The sequence below is a fragment of the Cucumis melo genome, chromosome 7 (genome assembly GCF_025177605.1).
Source record: "Cucumis melo cultivar AY chromosome 7, USDA_Cmelo_AY_1.0, whole genome shotgun sequence".
NCBI classification, from domain to species: Eukaryota; Viridiplantae; Streptophyta; class Magnoliopsida; order Cucurbitales; family Cucurbitaceae; genus Cucumis; species Cucumis melo.
Window position 1 is genome coordinate 5,286,273 of NC_066863.1, and position 16,844 is coordinate 5,303,116.

At 35.9% G+C, this 16,844-nt stretch overlaps 2 protein-coding genes across 3 annotated transcripts; one reads left to right on the forward strand and one right to left on the reverse strand.

Annotated features, from left to right (window-relative positions):
* Positions 1-5,098: 5,098 nt before the first annotated feature.
* LOC103502487 (pentatricopeptide repeat-containing protein At3g59040) lies at positions 5,099-9,886 on the forward strand. Of its 2 annotated transcripts, XM_008466428.3 has the most exons (7): positions 5,099-5,267; positions 5,887-6,199; positions 6,812-7,102; positions 7,496-7,744; positions 8,256-8,380; positions 8,875-8,973; positions 9,100-9,886. In XM_008466428.3, the coding sequence occupies exons 1-7, from the start codon at positions 5,212-5,214 to the stop codon at positions 9,707-9,709; spliced, it is 1,743 nt and encodes a 580-aa protein (XP_008464650.2). In that variant the 5' UTR covers positions 5,099-5,211; the 3' UTR covers positions 9,710-9,886. The 2 variants fall into 2 exon arrangements, with proteins under 2 accessions (XP_008464650.2, XP_008464651.2); XM_008466429.3 differs by lacking the exon at positions 5,887-6,199 and having other exon boundaries at positions 5,117-5,267.
* Positions 9,887-10,700: 814 nt separating this feature from the next.
* Positions 10,701-16,044, reverse strand: LOC103502488 (uncharacterized). The gene is made up of 8 exons (XM_008466430.3): positions 15,878-16,044; positions 15,492-15,701; positions 14,905-15,052; positions 14,197-14,388; positions 13,677-13,805; positions 12,968-13,137; positions 11,820-11,950; positions 10,701-11,121 (listed from the first exon to the last, which is right to left on the reverse strand). The coding sequence occupies exons 2-8, from the start codon at positions 15,697-15,699 to the stop codon at positions 11,047-11,049; spliced, it is 1,053 nt and encodes a 350-aa protein (XP_008464652.1). The 5' UTR covers positions 15,700-15,701; positions 15,878-16,044; the 3' UTR covers positions 10,701-11,046.
* Between the last annotated feature and the right edge of the window lie 800 nt (positions 16,045-16,844).

Below are 16,844 nucleotides of genomic sequence, written 5' to 3' on the forward strand. Positions count from 1 at the left end.
CTCATTGAAGATGAAGATGATGATCGTTTCGGCTGCACCTCATTGAAGATGAAGATGATGATCGATTCGGCTGCACCTCATTGAAGATGAAGATAATGATCGATTCAGTTGCACCTCATTGAAGATGAAGATGATGATCGTCTCGGCTGCACTGCATTGAAGATGAAGATGATGATCATCTCGGCTGCACCGCATTGAAGATGAAGATGATGATCGTCTCGGCTGCACCGCATTGAAGATGAAGATGATGATCGTCTCGGCTGCACCGCATTCAAGAGGAAGATGATGATCATCTCGACTGCACCGCATTGAAGATGAAGATGATGATCGTCTCGACTGCACTGCATTGAAGATGAAGATGAAGATGACAACTGCATTAAATATGCCACATTGAAGATGAAGATGACAACTGCATTAAATGTGCCACATTGAAGATGAAGATGATAATCGTCTCGGCTGCACTGCATTGAAGATGAAGATGATAATTGTCTCGGCTGCACCTCATTGAAAATGAAGATGATGATCGTCTCGGCTACACTGCATTGACAATGAAGATGATAATCGTCTCGACTGCCGCATTGAAGATGAAGATGATGATCGTCTCGGCTGCACCGCATTGAAGATAAAGATGATAATCGTCTCGGCTGCACTGCATTGAAGATGAAGATGATAATCGTCTCGGCTGCACTGCATTGAAGATGAAGATGATAATCGTCTCGGCTGCACTGCATTGAAGATGAAGATGATAATCGTCTCGGCTGCACTGCATTGACAATGAAGATGATAACTGTCTCGGTTGCGATGCATTGAAGATGAAGATGATAATCGTCTCGGCTACACTGCATTGAAGATGAAGATGATAATCGTCTCGGCTGCACTGCATTGACAATGAAGATGATAACCGTCTCGGTTGCGCTGCATTAAAGATGAAGATGATAATCGTCTCGGCAGTGCATTGAAGATGAAGATGACGATCATCTTTGTTGCACCACATTTAAGATGAAGATGCGGCCACATTAAATATGAAGATGATGATAATCTCTGCTGCGACCGCATTGAAGATCAAGATGACGATTTCCTTTGTTGTGCTGCATTAAAGATGAAGATGACGATGTTTCTACTGAATCGCATTGAAGATGATGATGGTAATCCTCTTATCTTGAGCATATGGCAGAAGATAAAGATCCTCTCGACAAAAACACATTGAAGATGAAGATGAAGATCCTATCGGAAGCAACACATCCAAGATGAAGATGATGATCCTATCGACAGCAATGCATTAAAAATAAAGATGGTGATCCTCTGGGCTATAACACATTGAAGATGATGATGATGGTTCTCTTGGTTGCAACACATTGAAGATGAAGATTATGATTATGATCCTCTTGGCTGCAACATATAGCAGAAGATGATGAAGAAGAGGAAGATCCTCCCGGCTGCAACACATCGAACATTTTCGAGAGGCGGCAAAGTCGCACCTACAACGATGAAATTTAAAGCCATTTAACTTGAACTTGAAGAAGCAACGACGAAGTTTCTTAAGGAAGACGAAGCTAGCTATCTTAAAAAGGTAGTCAATTAGACATCTCTACTGTCACCAAAGAAGCCACCGAGGCCCTTACGATTCATAAGAGTCTAGAGGTTGCACGTGAAGAACTTAAGAACTTAAGGGAAAGCTTTAACTTTGCCCCCTTTGCCCCCATTCTTTTTTTCTTCTTTCATTGTATTATTATAAATGAAAATTTTTTGTTGAATAGTAATGAAAATGCTATTATTCGTGTGTGACTGCTCTTGATTTTCATTTTGTGTTGTTTACATATCTTTTACTATGAGATCACAATGAAACATAATTTTTTTTACGTGGACTAAACGTAAAGTAAATTTTAAGCTGCTTATGTACCTTTTTTATAATATAGGAATCAAGTCATAACGTAGTTCAACTTTTTTTTTTTTCCCATTCACGTTTTAATTTCTTGTGGGCTAAAAGCACTATGTAGTTTAGGCTCTTGCGATAAGAAGCTTTGTATATTTATCAACTCATATTCTCATCACGAATTTGTTCACCTTGTTCGTTTGTAAAATTGGTGAATATAATAAGTTTTGGCTTCACGGTCAAAGAACTTTATGTATTTATGTCAAAAAAAAAAACTTCCTCTTCATGCGTGATGGGACACGACTGTGAATTTTATCGTCATCATTTTCTTCATGAAATGGTTTTGCCTTCAAAGTTTTCATCTCTCTTTGATGTTGATCGTTTGTCATCTTTAGACAATCAAAAGCAGATGCTAAAGGTCGGTCTTTCTTCAATGTGGAGATACTTAGCCTTTTAAAAGCTGAAGTTCGAAAGGAAGTAGATGTTGGACATTGATTTTCTTCTTTCGTGACCATACTCAATCTTTGAAAGATTGAAGATCGAGTAGTTGAAGGCTTAATACGATCAAAGACAAAAGTCCTTTGCTTAATTTCATTTGAATTGTCGACTTCTTCAGAAGATGCATAATGGTTGTCGACTTCTACTATGCTGACAGCATGATATACAGTGACTTCTAATACTTGTTCTGGATGATCATCAAGGAAGCTCCTTGAGAGAAATTTTGTCAAAGTTATCGACCACCGAGGTCGAAAGAAGTCCTCGTCTTTTCCTTTGATAGGCTTAGGCTTCCACACCTTCTTATTCCTTTTTCCCTTCTTTTTATGGGAGATCCTTTATTTTGCATGATTTTGATGGAAGTGTGACTTCGTTTGAATAGAATTTGTTTGTTTCCTTTTCGACGAGTCACGAGCATCCATCCTTCGCCATCATCTTTAACATGCTTTTCTATGTTTTGGGAGTCTATCGTCACGATCCTTTGTTGAAATTGGATAACTATAGGTTCAAAAGTCTCAAACTCATCTAGATTTTTCCTTTGATCATAAAACGGTGTTGATGCTGGAGCACTTAAAGTCATCTCGACCACAACATAATTTATCTAAGCTACTTTATTAATATACAACTCGATCTATTGTTTTCACGAGCCAACTTTAGAATCAACTCCTTCAACACAAAACACTTTTCAACAGGGTGACCAATGACCTGATGATACTTGCATTAGTTACGATCATCTGCTTTTCCTACTTGTTTTAGTCGTTAGCATTCTGGCAACTGAATAAGGTTGTTTCCTAGCAGCGGCTCTAACATGTCTGCAACATCAGAGTTAGGAAATGGATAAACTTTTTACTGCCTTTCTTTAAGAGTTGGGCGTCGCTTTTCATCGTCATCGTGTTTTCTTTTAATTTTTTGTTTCTTTTCTCTTAGAGAAAGATTTCGAAGGAGTTGCATGAACAACCATAGACTCGTTTATGATATTTGTGATCTTTTTAGTGTCATCAATTTCATTGTTGTGACTCCTTATTTTTTAAACCAAGAAATCTTTTGCTTCCCTGTTACCAATACTCAGTTCCATATCATGGGCATTAGTCGTCAACTCTTCAAACATGCGAAGTCTTATTTCCTGTAAAATATAAAGAAGTTCCCAATGCATGTCTTGGGTGCACATCTCCACTGCAGACAATTCAGTGAGCCAATTCTTACAGTCAAGAATCAGAACTCTTCATCGGTTGTTGTAGTCGATGACTGGCTCTCCCTTTCATCGTCTTGTGTTTGTAAGTTTCATCATGCTGACGATATACCGAGTACTATAGAAGCGATTGAGAAAGTCTCTCTCAAGTTGCTCCCAACTATCAATGGATTCGAGTTCAAGATCGGTGCACCAGTCGAAGGCGTTTCCTTTTAGGGTTCGGACGAACTGTTTGACCAATAAATCTCCTCGCATACCAGCAGTTTCACATGTTTCGATGAAGTGAGCAACAGGTTGTTTTGGGTTGCCTTTTCCATCAAACTGTTGGAACTTGGGAGGCTGGTATCCAGTCGGCATTCTGAGATTGTCGATCCTCTTCGTATATGACTTGGAGTACAAAGAGAAAGTTTAAGCAGGTCCACCGTATTGAGTTTTGATGGAGTATGCTATCAACCAAAGATCCCTAAAATGAATGGGAATGTCTCTATTTATAGAGAACTTCCATAGGTTTTAGGTGGGCTTAGGCCCATTTGCTTGTTAGGCTTGGGCTTGGACCCATTTGCATAGCAGCTTGGGTTTGGGTCCATTTGCTTGGTGGGCTCGAGCTTAGGCCCACTTGTTTGGCGAGTTTGGGCTCATTATTTCTTTGACCTAATTTTTCATCAGGGGCTTAAACTGGGTTGAATATGAGAAAACTTGACTACCCAAATTCAATTAAATTATAATCATCCACAATTTTGCTGTGGTGACGTGACGCGATTTAATTTGCCAAAATTTTTTGTTCAATGGTCTTACTTTAGCCTCTTCGAGTCATTTCTTGTGTCTTGAGCTTTGAAAGATTATGACTACTTTTTATGATTTTAATCTTCAATGTCGATATGTTTTTTTTTTTTTTGTGGTTTTCTTCTTATGCCCAAAATCACCAATAACAAGTGATATGAGATTGAAAGGAGAAAAAAAAAGATGATATGTACTATCAAGGGTTGCACGAGGTAAAACCCACAACCAAGGGCCAAAGAACGTCTTGAAACTTGCATAGGGTTTGAATGTCACAAAGGGAAAGTCAAATGATTTTCAAGCATCTGGTCATTCATTTCACTAATAGAGAAACAATTGAATTCAACTTGACGCTGAAAGTCTAAAACCTCGACATTACACTTACTCTAACATCACTTTATACATATCCTAAGTGAGAGTTAGATAACAAATTATATAAATAGCTCCACATTTTATGCTAACTTAGACATCAAATAATAGACTTGGTTCAACACCACACCGATACAGACGTAGTGTCGATTACGAATGACGTGCACAAGATGCCAACGTGTATGATTCATAGGCATTATTTTCATCCATATGGTTGTTTAGAAGTTGTCCACATAGGAAAAAAGATTGTGAATTTATAATTAAAAAAACCTCTAAAATGATTTTGAAGTAAACTACCAACTTCAAATGTCACCATAGTTCGAAGGGGTTTTTTTTTTCTTTCTATAATTTAACCGACCATTCGTCATACGTTGAAACGAAGGACCGATAAACAGTAATAATATAAATGGATAAGATTCAAAACCGATTATCTGCATGAACTCAAAAATATCATCAAACGCCGAAAGGACGAGGACAGCCATTTTTGTTCAAACTAGAGCTTTCTCAGATGCCTCAAACTCTAATTCTGAAGCCTGTTGTTTCAGCGCCTTTACCCAATTGGAGGTTTTGCTTAATTTTTCCTATTCCCTTAAACCCCTTCAATCCCCATTCACTTTTCGTATTTCTTCCCATTTGTTTTTGTCGGAAATTACTTGCTATTCTATGGAGTTCGAACGCTTGGATGTCGAGTTTTTGTATTTTCATTCTTTGCTGTACTGCATTTATACAATATGTTTAATGGGTTTCTATCATAATTCAAGTAGCTAACTCGAAAATTCCTGGCACTTTTTTGTTGTTTTTATGACTCCTTAATGATCTGTTGTCTCGTTCTATCTCGTTGGAGAACTCTTTGTTGTTATCAGATTGTTTCACTTACGGAATTCGGAAGTGATGTATTTATGGATTGTTCAAGTTCTGCTTGATTCTGATGGGTTTTAGTACTTCTGGGGAAATGTTGGTTTTCAAGGTTCTTTAGGGTTCAATCATAGCTAGCATATAGAAATTTCTATTGGGTATATGTGCAGAGTTCTAATTCATCACCTAAATACAAAAATGGGGGGAAAAGGACAACTATGCACTGTTCTCTTTTTCTTTGTTGTTGTTTTTGCATCTGTGCAGATGTCTAGACTAATTTTGATCTACTGTAATGATTATTGGGCGTGCTCTGTTGTTCTTATTTCAGTAAATTGCAAGCACAAACACATTCTATTAGTTCCAATGTTAATGTACGTCGAAGATTGGTGGTTACCTGTATGGGTATGTTGACACCAAGAAAGTTCTTACAGAAAAGGAAGAAGTTGGAAGTATTTAAGGATGCAGCCGACGAGGCAGAGCAGAAGAAATGGAGGAGATTGATGAATGAAATAGAGGAGACAGGGTCTGCTGTTTCTGTACTTAGAAGCGAAAGGATTAAAAATGAGGCTATTCCGAAGGACTTGGTGCTGGGCACTTTGGTTAGGTTTAAACAACTAAAAAAATGGAACCTAGTCAGTGAGGTACAGAGCATAGACATTTGCATGATTTGATATTTTCTTGTGTTCTAGCAATTTTTGTTCTTTATAGGAGGAAAATAAAAGAATTTATTAGGGTCGGTTGCCTGAAATTAGACTTGAAGGGGTATAAAAATGCAGTCCAATTTAAGAAAATGCAATTCAGCATTTAATCTATTTTTTGCCTTAATGTTTGTGAAACAATTCAAATGCTATCCCTAAATCATTAATGTCTTCTTGTTGGAATTAGAAAGCCTACTTAAACACCTATGTTCATGTAAAAATTGTTCATCACAATGTGTGTTCGAACAACTTCAACAAGAATACCAAATATTTTCAGTTACAGGACGTGTTTCTCTGTCTTGCATGGCCATCATAACGTCAAAAAAGTATCTTCTACATAAGGGCGATGCATTGGTAATTTGTAGTTGCCTGTGTGAAATTGAACTCTAGGTGTGTTGGTAAGAATTATCTAGCTCCTCAGTTTGTCGATTGAATTACTTTATTTTAGTGAGTGAATGGCCCAAGTCTCTTCCTATTCTTAAGTCCTTTGTGTTACAATTTCCAATATGCAGATGTGCTGATTATTCAAATTCATGTTTTTTAACTGTCTTATAGATTCTTGAATGGCTCCGGACCCAAAGCTGGTGGAACTTTAGTGAAATGGATTTCGTGATGCTTATTACAGCTTATGGCAAGCTAGGGGACTTCAATCGTGCAGAAAAAGTTCTAAACTTGATGAATAAGAAGGGTTATGCCCCAAATGTTGTCTCTCATACTGCTCTCATGGAAGCATATGGAAGAGGTGGCAGGTATAATAATGCTGAAGCAATCTTTAGAAGGATGCAATCTGGTGGTCCTGAACCTTCTGCACTGACCTATCAAATAATGCTAAAAACTTTTGTTGAGGTACTAATCTCAAACATATACTTATTTAAAGCCTTTCCAAAATATTCCTTTTTTTTTATCAGGTTAATCCTTCAGTTTGACTACCCTCTTGAAAATCAATAATGTTCTTAATCACTGTGAACTTTTGATGCCAAATTTTTGGCTTTTGTAAATTGTAACTGTATGTGCTTTTGGATATTATGTTCCAATGCAGAGTAATTATACTGGAATGGAACTTGAAATAGAAACTCTACATATAAAGATATTGACCCAAAACAAAACTGATCCCAACCTGGAGATTTTATTATGTTGTTTTCTAACTGGTTTCCTTCTTCCAAGCTTACTTGATCTTCAAACGTATGCTGTTCTTGGTTTGTTTGTTGTTGTTCACAAAATGATGAGGCATTACTGCAGGGATCTAAATTCAAGGAAGCTGAGGAACTCTTTGACTCCCTCTTGAACAAGGAAAAGCCAGTGTTGAAGCCAGACCAAAAGATGTTCCACATGATAATTTACATGTTCAAGAAGGCTGGGAATTATGAAAAGGCTCGCAAAGTATTTGCGGAAATGGCAGCACGTGGAGTTCCACAGACTACAGTTACTTATAATAGTTTGATGTCTTTTGAAACTAACTACAAAGAGGTCTCAAAGATTTATGATCAGGTAAGCCAGTATGGTTGGACATTGTGCTACTTGCTCATATTATTTTTATGTGAGTGTATGTATTAAGAGTTTCTGGTGTAAGAAATTGTATGAGAAAGTTGTCCTGTAGGTTTGAGCAGTATTCTTTCTGAGCCACTGACTTTAGGAGTATACGCTGCATTCTTGCTAATTTATGAGAATTTAGTGCTATTGCTACAAAAGTCTTATTAGGAGTCGTTTCTTTTTATTTTTAATCTTTTGAGGCAATAGCCAAGTGGTTCAGTAGGCAAGTGTATAACTGTGACATTTTCTGGATTGTGTGAATTGATAATTGATCAAATGATGTAGTAAATATTGGTAAAGTCCAGATTATAAGGATCTGAAATATCAAATATTTGCTCGCTTTCATTGCATCACAAGCATATTAGCAGCTGTTTTGTAGTTTGAGTTTTGTGAGACTGTTTTTGTTTCTGCGATGTTTTCAATGCCAACGAGACGCTCGGATTTTTTAATTCAAATTCCAAAACTGTAGATGCAAAGAGCTGGACTTAAGCCAGATGTTGTCAGCTATGCTTTACTCATAAGTGCTTATGGTAAAGCTAGAAGAGAGGAAGAAGCACTAGCGGTTTTTGAGGAAATGCTTGATGCTGGTATCAGGTACTTCCCCTCACACTTCTTTCTTTCAGCACATACAGTATCTGATTGGAAATATATATATATATATATATATATATATATATATATATATATATATATATATATATAAATAAAAACGCTAAGATTTTTTTTATATCTGTGAGTGTTCGGGCTAGCTCACGCGCACCTAGGAAATTAATTCCTAGGTAGGTAGCCACTATGGATCAAACCTATGACCTTTTAGTTACATATTGCCCTTTTTACCACTAGGTCAATTCACGATGGTTGATGGTTTTATCATATTTAGCAAAGTATAAAGTTTTATTCAAGTTTAGTGTACTCCAACCTATGAGTATTTGTATTGGTATCTTCCGTTAGAGTGTATATATATTAGTTTCGTGTTGCTATTTTGGTTCATATTCACTTTACACAACACCAAGCATGGCTGAACGAAGTGATGAATAGTAAGCCAAAATACTCATGCACTGATAACTTTTACGCCTGCTATTTTTCAGACCTACTCACAAAGCTTATAATATTTTGCTCGATGCATTTGCAATCTCTGGACTGGTCGAGCAAGCTAAGACCGTATTCAAGAGTATGAAAAGAGACAGGTAATAAACTGCTTCAAAGGTTCCTGCACAAAAGATGTTATTTCACCATTCCTTTTTGGCTGCACATTTCATTCTTTTTGCATGTATTTCCAGTAACGGATTGCCATCATCGTTTCTTTGTTGCAGATGCAATCCAGACATTTGCTCTTATACAACCATGTTATCAGCTTATGTTAATGCATCTGACATGGAGGGAGCTGAAACTTTTTTTAGACGACTGAAACAAGATGGTTTTAGACCCAATGTTGTTACTTATGGTACATTGATCAAAGGATACGCCAAAATAAATAATCTTGAAAAGATGATTAAAAGATATGAAGAAATGAAGGTCAATGGTATACGTGTGAATCAAACGATTTTGACGACAATCATGGATGCATATGGAAAGAACAAAGATTTTGATAGTGCTGTTATTTGGTTCAAGGAAATTGAATCTTGTGGCCTTCGGCCTGATCAAAAAGCGAAAAATATCCTGTTATCTTTGGCAAAAACAGCAGAAGAGCTCGAAGAAGCGAATCAACTAGTCGGGTATTCAAGTCAGAGTAGCAATCCTCAAAGAGGTGGTAAGTTTTCCAGGTCTATTGCGGATGATGAGGAAGAAGAAGACGATGAATTAGATTATGGAGATGATGTAATTCATCACACTAACCAAAGAGATGAGAAAATTATTTTAAATAGCATTCATCAACGAAACTTGGAGCAAAATTTGGAGGGGTTATGTGCTAAGATTTGCTAATGTTATATATTACTTCAGTCTTCAGTTTCTTTACTCTCTATTTTGGTATATTGTAATGCAAAAATCACTTAGGTGGAGAAATTTGAGCTGCAGAAAAGCACTTACCATCTATTTTGGTACACAACTGTGGAACATTGATGGGCATTTTTGTTGTAATATATCTATTCATTTTTCTCATACTCTTGAGTCTCTCTAGTAGTTCTTGTTTGGTTAGTCCAAATCTCATTTTATTAGAACTGTTGTTATTTGACTCTATAATATTAAATATTAAAGAATAAAATACTCCAACGTGGTTGTACTAGAAAATCTTCCAATAATAGGATAGAAATGATACTAGTTCGATCAACTATCACATCAACATTCTTTAATAATGTTGTGACATTCAATGGTATCCATGTATGCACAAGAGTATCCATATGTAAACGTAGAGAATATATTACCTAAAGTCAAAATGAACATAATTCAACTAATATTAATGCGCTATCAACCTTGAGATCTAAGGTTTAATCCTCTTGTCCCTTCATTTTTAAAAAACATAAAATTTTGTTAGAGTGTTAATCTAATATTAAATTTACCTTCGCCATTACGTAATTTAACATATTCCACGAGAGAATCTAATTAACAATACAATTCACATATATACATACATAGCTATATTTCTACATACATATATACATATCTATACATATATACATATATACGTGTGTGTGTGTGTGTGTATATATATATATATATATATAGACACACACACATATATATATTCTCTTTTAACATTTGAGAGTGTCAACCAGCTTACGCGCATCTCGATTAATCTCACGAAACGATCCACTTAATCCTACAATATTTGGATGTCAAAAGAAAACTTGTAGTAGTAAATTAATTACTAGATAAATGGCCACTATTGATTGAATCCATGATCTATACTTTTTTACTATTAGGTAAATTCATGATAGTTAGTTCATATAGAAATCATTCCAACTTTATCCCGATGTTTTGACTTTGAAAGACCAAAAATGCTTGCATTCAATTAGATTTTGCCTCCATATAAAGTTCACAACACAACCATTTAATTGGATCACAAGGATCCACAACTAGAAGTACATGGCACTATAAAAGCACAATGTGTGCTACCTTCGGACTTTAAACCAAAAGAATATATTACCTTAACATGAAGGCGCTAAACTATAACAATAAAGACCTTAAGACATTAACACATAGCTAAGACTGCTTCAAGTTTCTACCTTATCTTTCCAACATTGCTAATTAAGTTTGGTCTGACAATGAAACTGTACAGTTCATGTTCATCAGTTCTTTCTCATCAAGCTAATGAACACCTTCTATATTCCTTCCTGTTGATAATCCTTACTCAAAAAATTCCAGGCCAGCAACGCTGCCCCAAGCGCAGGTTCCACCTGTTAAGAAAAATGAAAATTTTGAACTGTAAGAAACCTAGGGATTGCTTTCGCTTTCTGATTCTCATGCTAAACAACCGATGAGGGATAAGTGTACCATTTTCCATAATTCATAATTTAACTTGAATTTAGGATATGTTTAATTTAACTTTACAAATGTTTAATTTTGAAAAGAAGTGAAAGTGTTTGACAACTACTCAAAATAGTTTTCGAAACACTTTCAGAGAATGTTTGACCCAAAGATTTTGGAAGCAGGAGGTGGCAGGAAATGGAGTAGTGAACTCCACTCCATGTTTGGTCCGAGGAGTTTGTGGGTCCCACTAATAAAAATATCAATTTTAAATTTTATTAATTTCATAAACTGTCAACCTCAAAAGTTCACAATTTTCTAGACTTGGTAACTCCATGGACCTCGCAACTCCACTCATCGCCCCCAATACCCTCTCAAAGTTTATTTTTTTACAGTTTTTATTAAAAGAATTAAAATAAACAGGCTCTTAGGCACCAGTTGCTTCTCTTCCATTGTGAGTTAGTTAAAGAAAACTAGGGTATCTGGAAAAGTGTTCTCATTTTCTTAATTTGTTATTACTAGTAGTCCACTATTAATTAGTAAATGAATTCACATAACTTAAAAAAGTAAAATAAAACAGAAACCATAATTGCAAGAACATGCAGTAAAGAGTGTAAAATAGGCTTACCTTAGGCCAAACAGGAAGAATCCCAGGATATTCTTTGGATATGGAATTTATGACTTTTTTTGCTATATCCCACCTCCGTTTTGCTTCGAGGACACCACCAACCATAACGAGAGGAAATGCCTCTTGTCCATCTGTACAAGGGATTGTAACTCAAACAGATGAAGAAGATCGCAAATCAAGTGTAATTAAATTATTGAAAGCAATGATAGGCACAGATCTTAAGGGGAAAAATTAGTACGGATTAGTATGCCTGCCACACAGAATTTTGATTCACCATATTCAAGATGCTGAATGAGAAACAAACTTGACTCTCGACCAGTAAAGAGTAAAGACTGAGGATTTGTCAAGCATTGGACAATTGATCCAACATAAGAAGACCCTATCAAGTATCAACAATATACTATGACAGTTTGGCCTAGCTCAAAAATAATAAGCATCAACGGTGTTTTTAAACGTGTAAGACACACCAAAGCGTAATCTTCTGGAGCTTTGAAGTGTGAGTGGGAAAGAAAGGCCAACGGCTTTTTTCTTTTCCTTTTTCTTTTTCTTTTTCTTTTTCTTGGGTAAGGTGTACTAAAATTTTTACATACAAAAAATAAATGCATGTGTAGAATAATAAGATAATGATATTCCCTAAAAAAAATAACAAAACTAGATAGACTAAAAAGGTTTAAAAATTTCAGTGGCTTAGGAAACAAGACACACCACTAGCCCTAGGTGCTTCATTAGAAGAGAGAGGCCTAGTGGGGCTTTTCTGGGAGCTCACTTTTCAGAAATAGAGGGACGAATTTCACAATTGTGGTAGAACGCGGAAGTTAATCTAGAGCAAGACGTGTTCATCAACAAAGGTCACACGTTGGGCTTTATCAAATTTTAGACTTTATGACATTTCGCCAGAAGAAGCTTGGAGTACTTGTAGAAAAGTACAGGGTTTATTGTCTGTTGATCACAAATACAACCCCATCATAAGTGAATCGAAAAGTAACTTCCTCTCATACATGCAGTCACATTATAATGCACATAAACTATAATAAGTGGATCAAATGGACACAAAATAAAGCGTAATAAATAGTTAATTCTGATATAAATGCAGTGCATGAAAGGGAAAATGGATCTTAATAATAACGAATGACTGTTTGATTCCATACCTTCACCAGCTAGGCCGAGTCTTTGAATTACAGCTTTCACACTCAAAGCCAGCTCTTCAACTGAATCGAGGAGGATGTTGTTAGCAACCTCATCACCTGCCTCAGCACATGCTACAACAACTGGAACAAGAGCAGCAATTCGAGCCCAGGATGGATCCGCATATGTCCACCTGATATTAATATTGTTAAATATTTGCATGTGTAAAATCATATTACAATGATATGACTCGTGAAGTAAGAACTAACTAATCCTCGAATACTTATTTTATAACAAGAAAGCTCTATAGTTAGAGTTCAAAAAAAACATCACAGCTAACGGCCTAAAATATATATGTTTTTTATTTTATTAAGAAAAACGTGATATTAGGAAAAATCCACTTTCTCGAAGCATACTTCCTTGTCATTTGCATGCCTAGCTAAATGGGTGCAAATGAGGGAAGAACCGTATGCAAAATGTTATACATTTAAAATTGTACACTTGTTTCCTTGCTGAATTAAAATCCTTCTGGGGATCGCATATACAACATAATTATTGAATGAATCTCATTCAAAGTCCCCACCTCTAATGGGTATGGAAACAAAACGTGCTTATTTGCACATGAAGGGAATTTGTAACAAAGTCCATTTATTTTTTCACTGTACAAAACAATGACCAGATAAGCATGAGACTTATACTACAAATTGCAATCTTAGTATTTTAAATAAATACCCTATTAGTTCATCTGGGGAAGAAAGATCGAGTGTCTTCAAAATGCTATAAGTGAGCTTTGTATGAGGACCTCGTCCATCATGAGCCCTAATTATTGCAGTTAACGCTTGTGCAGCTATCCCATATCCACTGGAAGAACATAAACAGTAGTTTAAAATAACAATCAAACAGAGGTGCAAAAGTTCAAGAATTAAAAGTTAGAATAAATTGGGTCTGTTCATTCCACTTCTGCTCTTCTTTATAAAAAACAAAAATAATAAATAACAGAAACAAATTGTTCCCAGTATCAACCTTTAGCCAAGATGCTAGTACTAAGGGGTAAGAGGCAATGGGGTGTGTTTAAACTCCTCATACGCTTCGTATCAAAGGCTCGTCAGAAAATCTAGAAAACACACCAGGTTCTCCTATATCACACTCAACAATTATGCCCAAGTGATGTTTACGTGAACCTAACCCAGACTTTCAACAATCTGTGTGTGTGTGAGAGAGACAATATTAGAGAACAAAATGAAAAATCCACCTTCCCCAATCACCTAAGATTGGTCCTGCACCAGCAGCTCTAGCTTCACGGCCATCCTCAGTGAATCCATAAGCAATTGTTCCAGTTCCAGCAATTAAAACGCATCCATGAAGCTTTCCCATAGTGCCACTTGCAAGAGCCGCCACAGCATCATTTTGAACATATAGGTTTACATGGCAGGGAAAGATATCCCTGTTCATCATAAATCAGAACAAATAGATTATCAATCTTGGTAAACCGAGGAATTTGCAAGTCATAGTCTTGTGCACCTCAAAACCCTCTCTGCTAAAACAAATCATGAGCAGACTATTCATTCTGAACCAAGGTTTCACTAATTAGTAAAAGAAAATCTTTAGCAGACCAAGAAAATTCTAAGCAAGCATCTAATGCCATTTTCCAGGTCTGAACGCGTCCAGGTCATGATACCATCATCAAGGAAGCATTATGATGGCAGGAGGTCAATTAGCTTCCTTGGAAAGCAAGATGTCAATTGCGGTTCATGATAAGTCTTGTAGAGCTTAGATGTCAATTGCAGTTCATGGTAAGTCTTGTAGAGCTTATGTCCATTCCAACGTGTTATCTAATCCCATTGAAGAAGCTACTAAGAGTAATATGCACTCACTCTTCTACTGTTGAGGTATAATTAGAAAGTAACAAACCAACGGCACAAAGAATTTTAAAACTCCACGGATTTACTAGAAGTTGTACCTAAGCCAATCCGAAATTCTTTGTTGATCCGTTGGGTGGTTGACCCCAGAAACAGCTAGACAGACCGCTCGAACTGAAGATCGAATTGAACCAGACTTTGAAAGTGCCTCCGCCATAACTTGCTCCAGTGTTTCCCTCGCAGCAGTTTCTAGAGATGACAGCGGGTTATCATACTTTTACCATTCAAATTCATGATCAAGGATGCAATCAGGCATGCTTACAGTAGAGTCCAACACGGACACCAAACACCTAAATTTGCTACTTCCATGCAACAAAAGAACGAGGAAATACAATACAATGAAGGTGCTGTAAAGAAAGTAATAAAATCTGAAATTTGATGGGAAAAAAATTACAAACTCTTGCAGAGAACCGTCAATATTTTAGCAGATGCCCTCGGGGCAAAGAATTGGCGAAAAACAAATGTCCAGTTAACTAACAAAACCGGATCGGGATTTCAAATGAACTCTTCAAACATCTTAAATGTTTACTCGTTTTGAAGCAGTAAAGTCAAATCATGCACCAAACCGACGCTACAAAAGCGGAAAACATAGCTAGAACCGAGAGAAATGACAAAGATAGTAACATACCGCCAACACTATTATGATTTGAGCAGCCACCAACAACACGAGCGAGCATAGGACAAGATATTGAAGGAGAAACAACTCTAGGATCAGAAAGAGCGATACAAACACAAACAGTTGAAGTGGTACCGCCATCGATTCCAAGTATAATATCATCTCCACCAAGAATCTCATGCTCAAAATCCCACAGTTCGCCATTTCTGCACCTCTTCATCTCTGCGCCTCGATCAAGAGCAAAACAGTGACAAATTGAATCAAAAGTTAAAAATAAAAAAAAATACAAGAAATATTGGCTCTCGCAACCAAAACACCAAAACTTCATGATCATATATACAGAAAATTTACAATAAATTACAGAAAATAGATAGCGAGAGCAAGGGATGGGGACGAACACGAAGCGACAAAGAGAAGAAGACAGAAATTCGAAGTAGAATTGAAACTGTTCATAATTTTTTTTCTTCTTGAATTTGTTTGCCAAAGAAATTGGTTGATGATTGAAGACAAAATTTTGTAAGACTGTGATTCGGGCGGCAAATGAGCCATCGACTAAAGTTTTTTTAGGACAGACATTTGGTTCGAGTAGTAATAAATAATAAACCGATTTTGAGGGGAATTTTTGTAACATTCGTGTTGGCATTTTCCCAATTTTGCATTAAACTTGGCCCTTTTTTGCAATTTTTTTATCTTTAATGGTTTCTTTTTAAAATTTAAAAAGTTAAAATATTAGTTGTTATTTAATTTGTATAAAAAAAAATACCCACGAAGCTACGGTTATTTTTTCATAAATTCCATATTTGTTCTTGTTGATTTTGAATTTATCGGAACGAGTATTAAATTCTTCATGTTCTCACTTGTTCTTGTTCACGATTTTTTCATTTTCTCTTTATTCCTTTTTCGTCATCTATCGTCTCCTTTTTTTTCTTATTAATTTTTTACTGCATGTTTCTATACCAAAATTTAAACAATCAGTTGTTTATCCCAGATAGACAAACATAGCTCGCTATTTATCCCAATTAGATAAGTGATATATATAAACGATCCTTTACCAAAATATGAACGATCATGTACCAATATTTAAATGGTACTAATATTTAGGCGATCTTTTAGACTATACTAGTTGGTAACACCTACATTGCACGTGAAATTTGTCATTTTGTTTTAGTATATAAAAATAGTGAGGTTTGTATAAATAGCATAATATGAATTTGTATTCAAATATAATAGAATCTCGTATTGTATAATTAAGATAGTTGTGTGATCTCATATTATTTCAACATTTACAAGCATACACAATATAATATTAGACACTAAATTTTTCCCATGTACATTCTATAACTAACTATTTGATGACTCTATTAT

Coding starts and splice junctions, on each gene's coding strand:
- LOC103502487 (XM_008466428.3), top strand. CDS start 5,212: ATGCCTCAAACTCTAATTCTGAAGCCTGTTGTTTCAGCGCCTTTACCC. Junction 6,200..6,811: donor AATGGAACCTAGTCAGTGAG/GTACAGAGCATA, acceptor ACTGTCTTATAG/ATTCTTGAATGGCTCCGGAC. Junction 7,745..8,255: donor TCTCAAAGATTTATGATCAG/GTAAGCCAGTAT, acceptor CCAAAACTGTAG/ATGCAAAGAGCTGGACTTAA.
- LOC103502488 (XM_008466430.3), bottom strand. CDS start 15,699: ATGAAGAGGTGCAGAAATGGCGAACTGTGGGATTTTGAGCATGAGATT. Junction 13,806..14,196: donor ATCTTAGGTGATTGGGGAAG/GTGGATTTTTCA, acceptor ATGTTCTTCCAG/TGGATATGGGATAGCTGCAC. Junction 11,951..12,967: donor ACTCGGCCTAGCTGGTGAAG/GTATGGAATCAA, acceptor TCCCTTGTACAG/ATGGACAAGAGGCATTTCCT.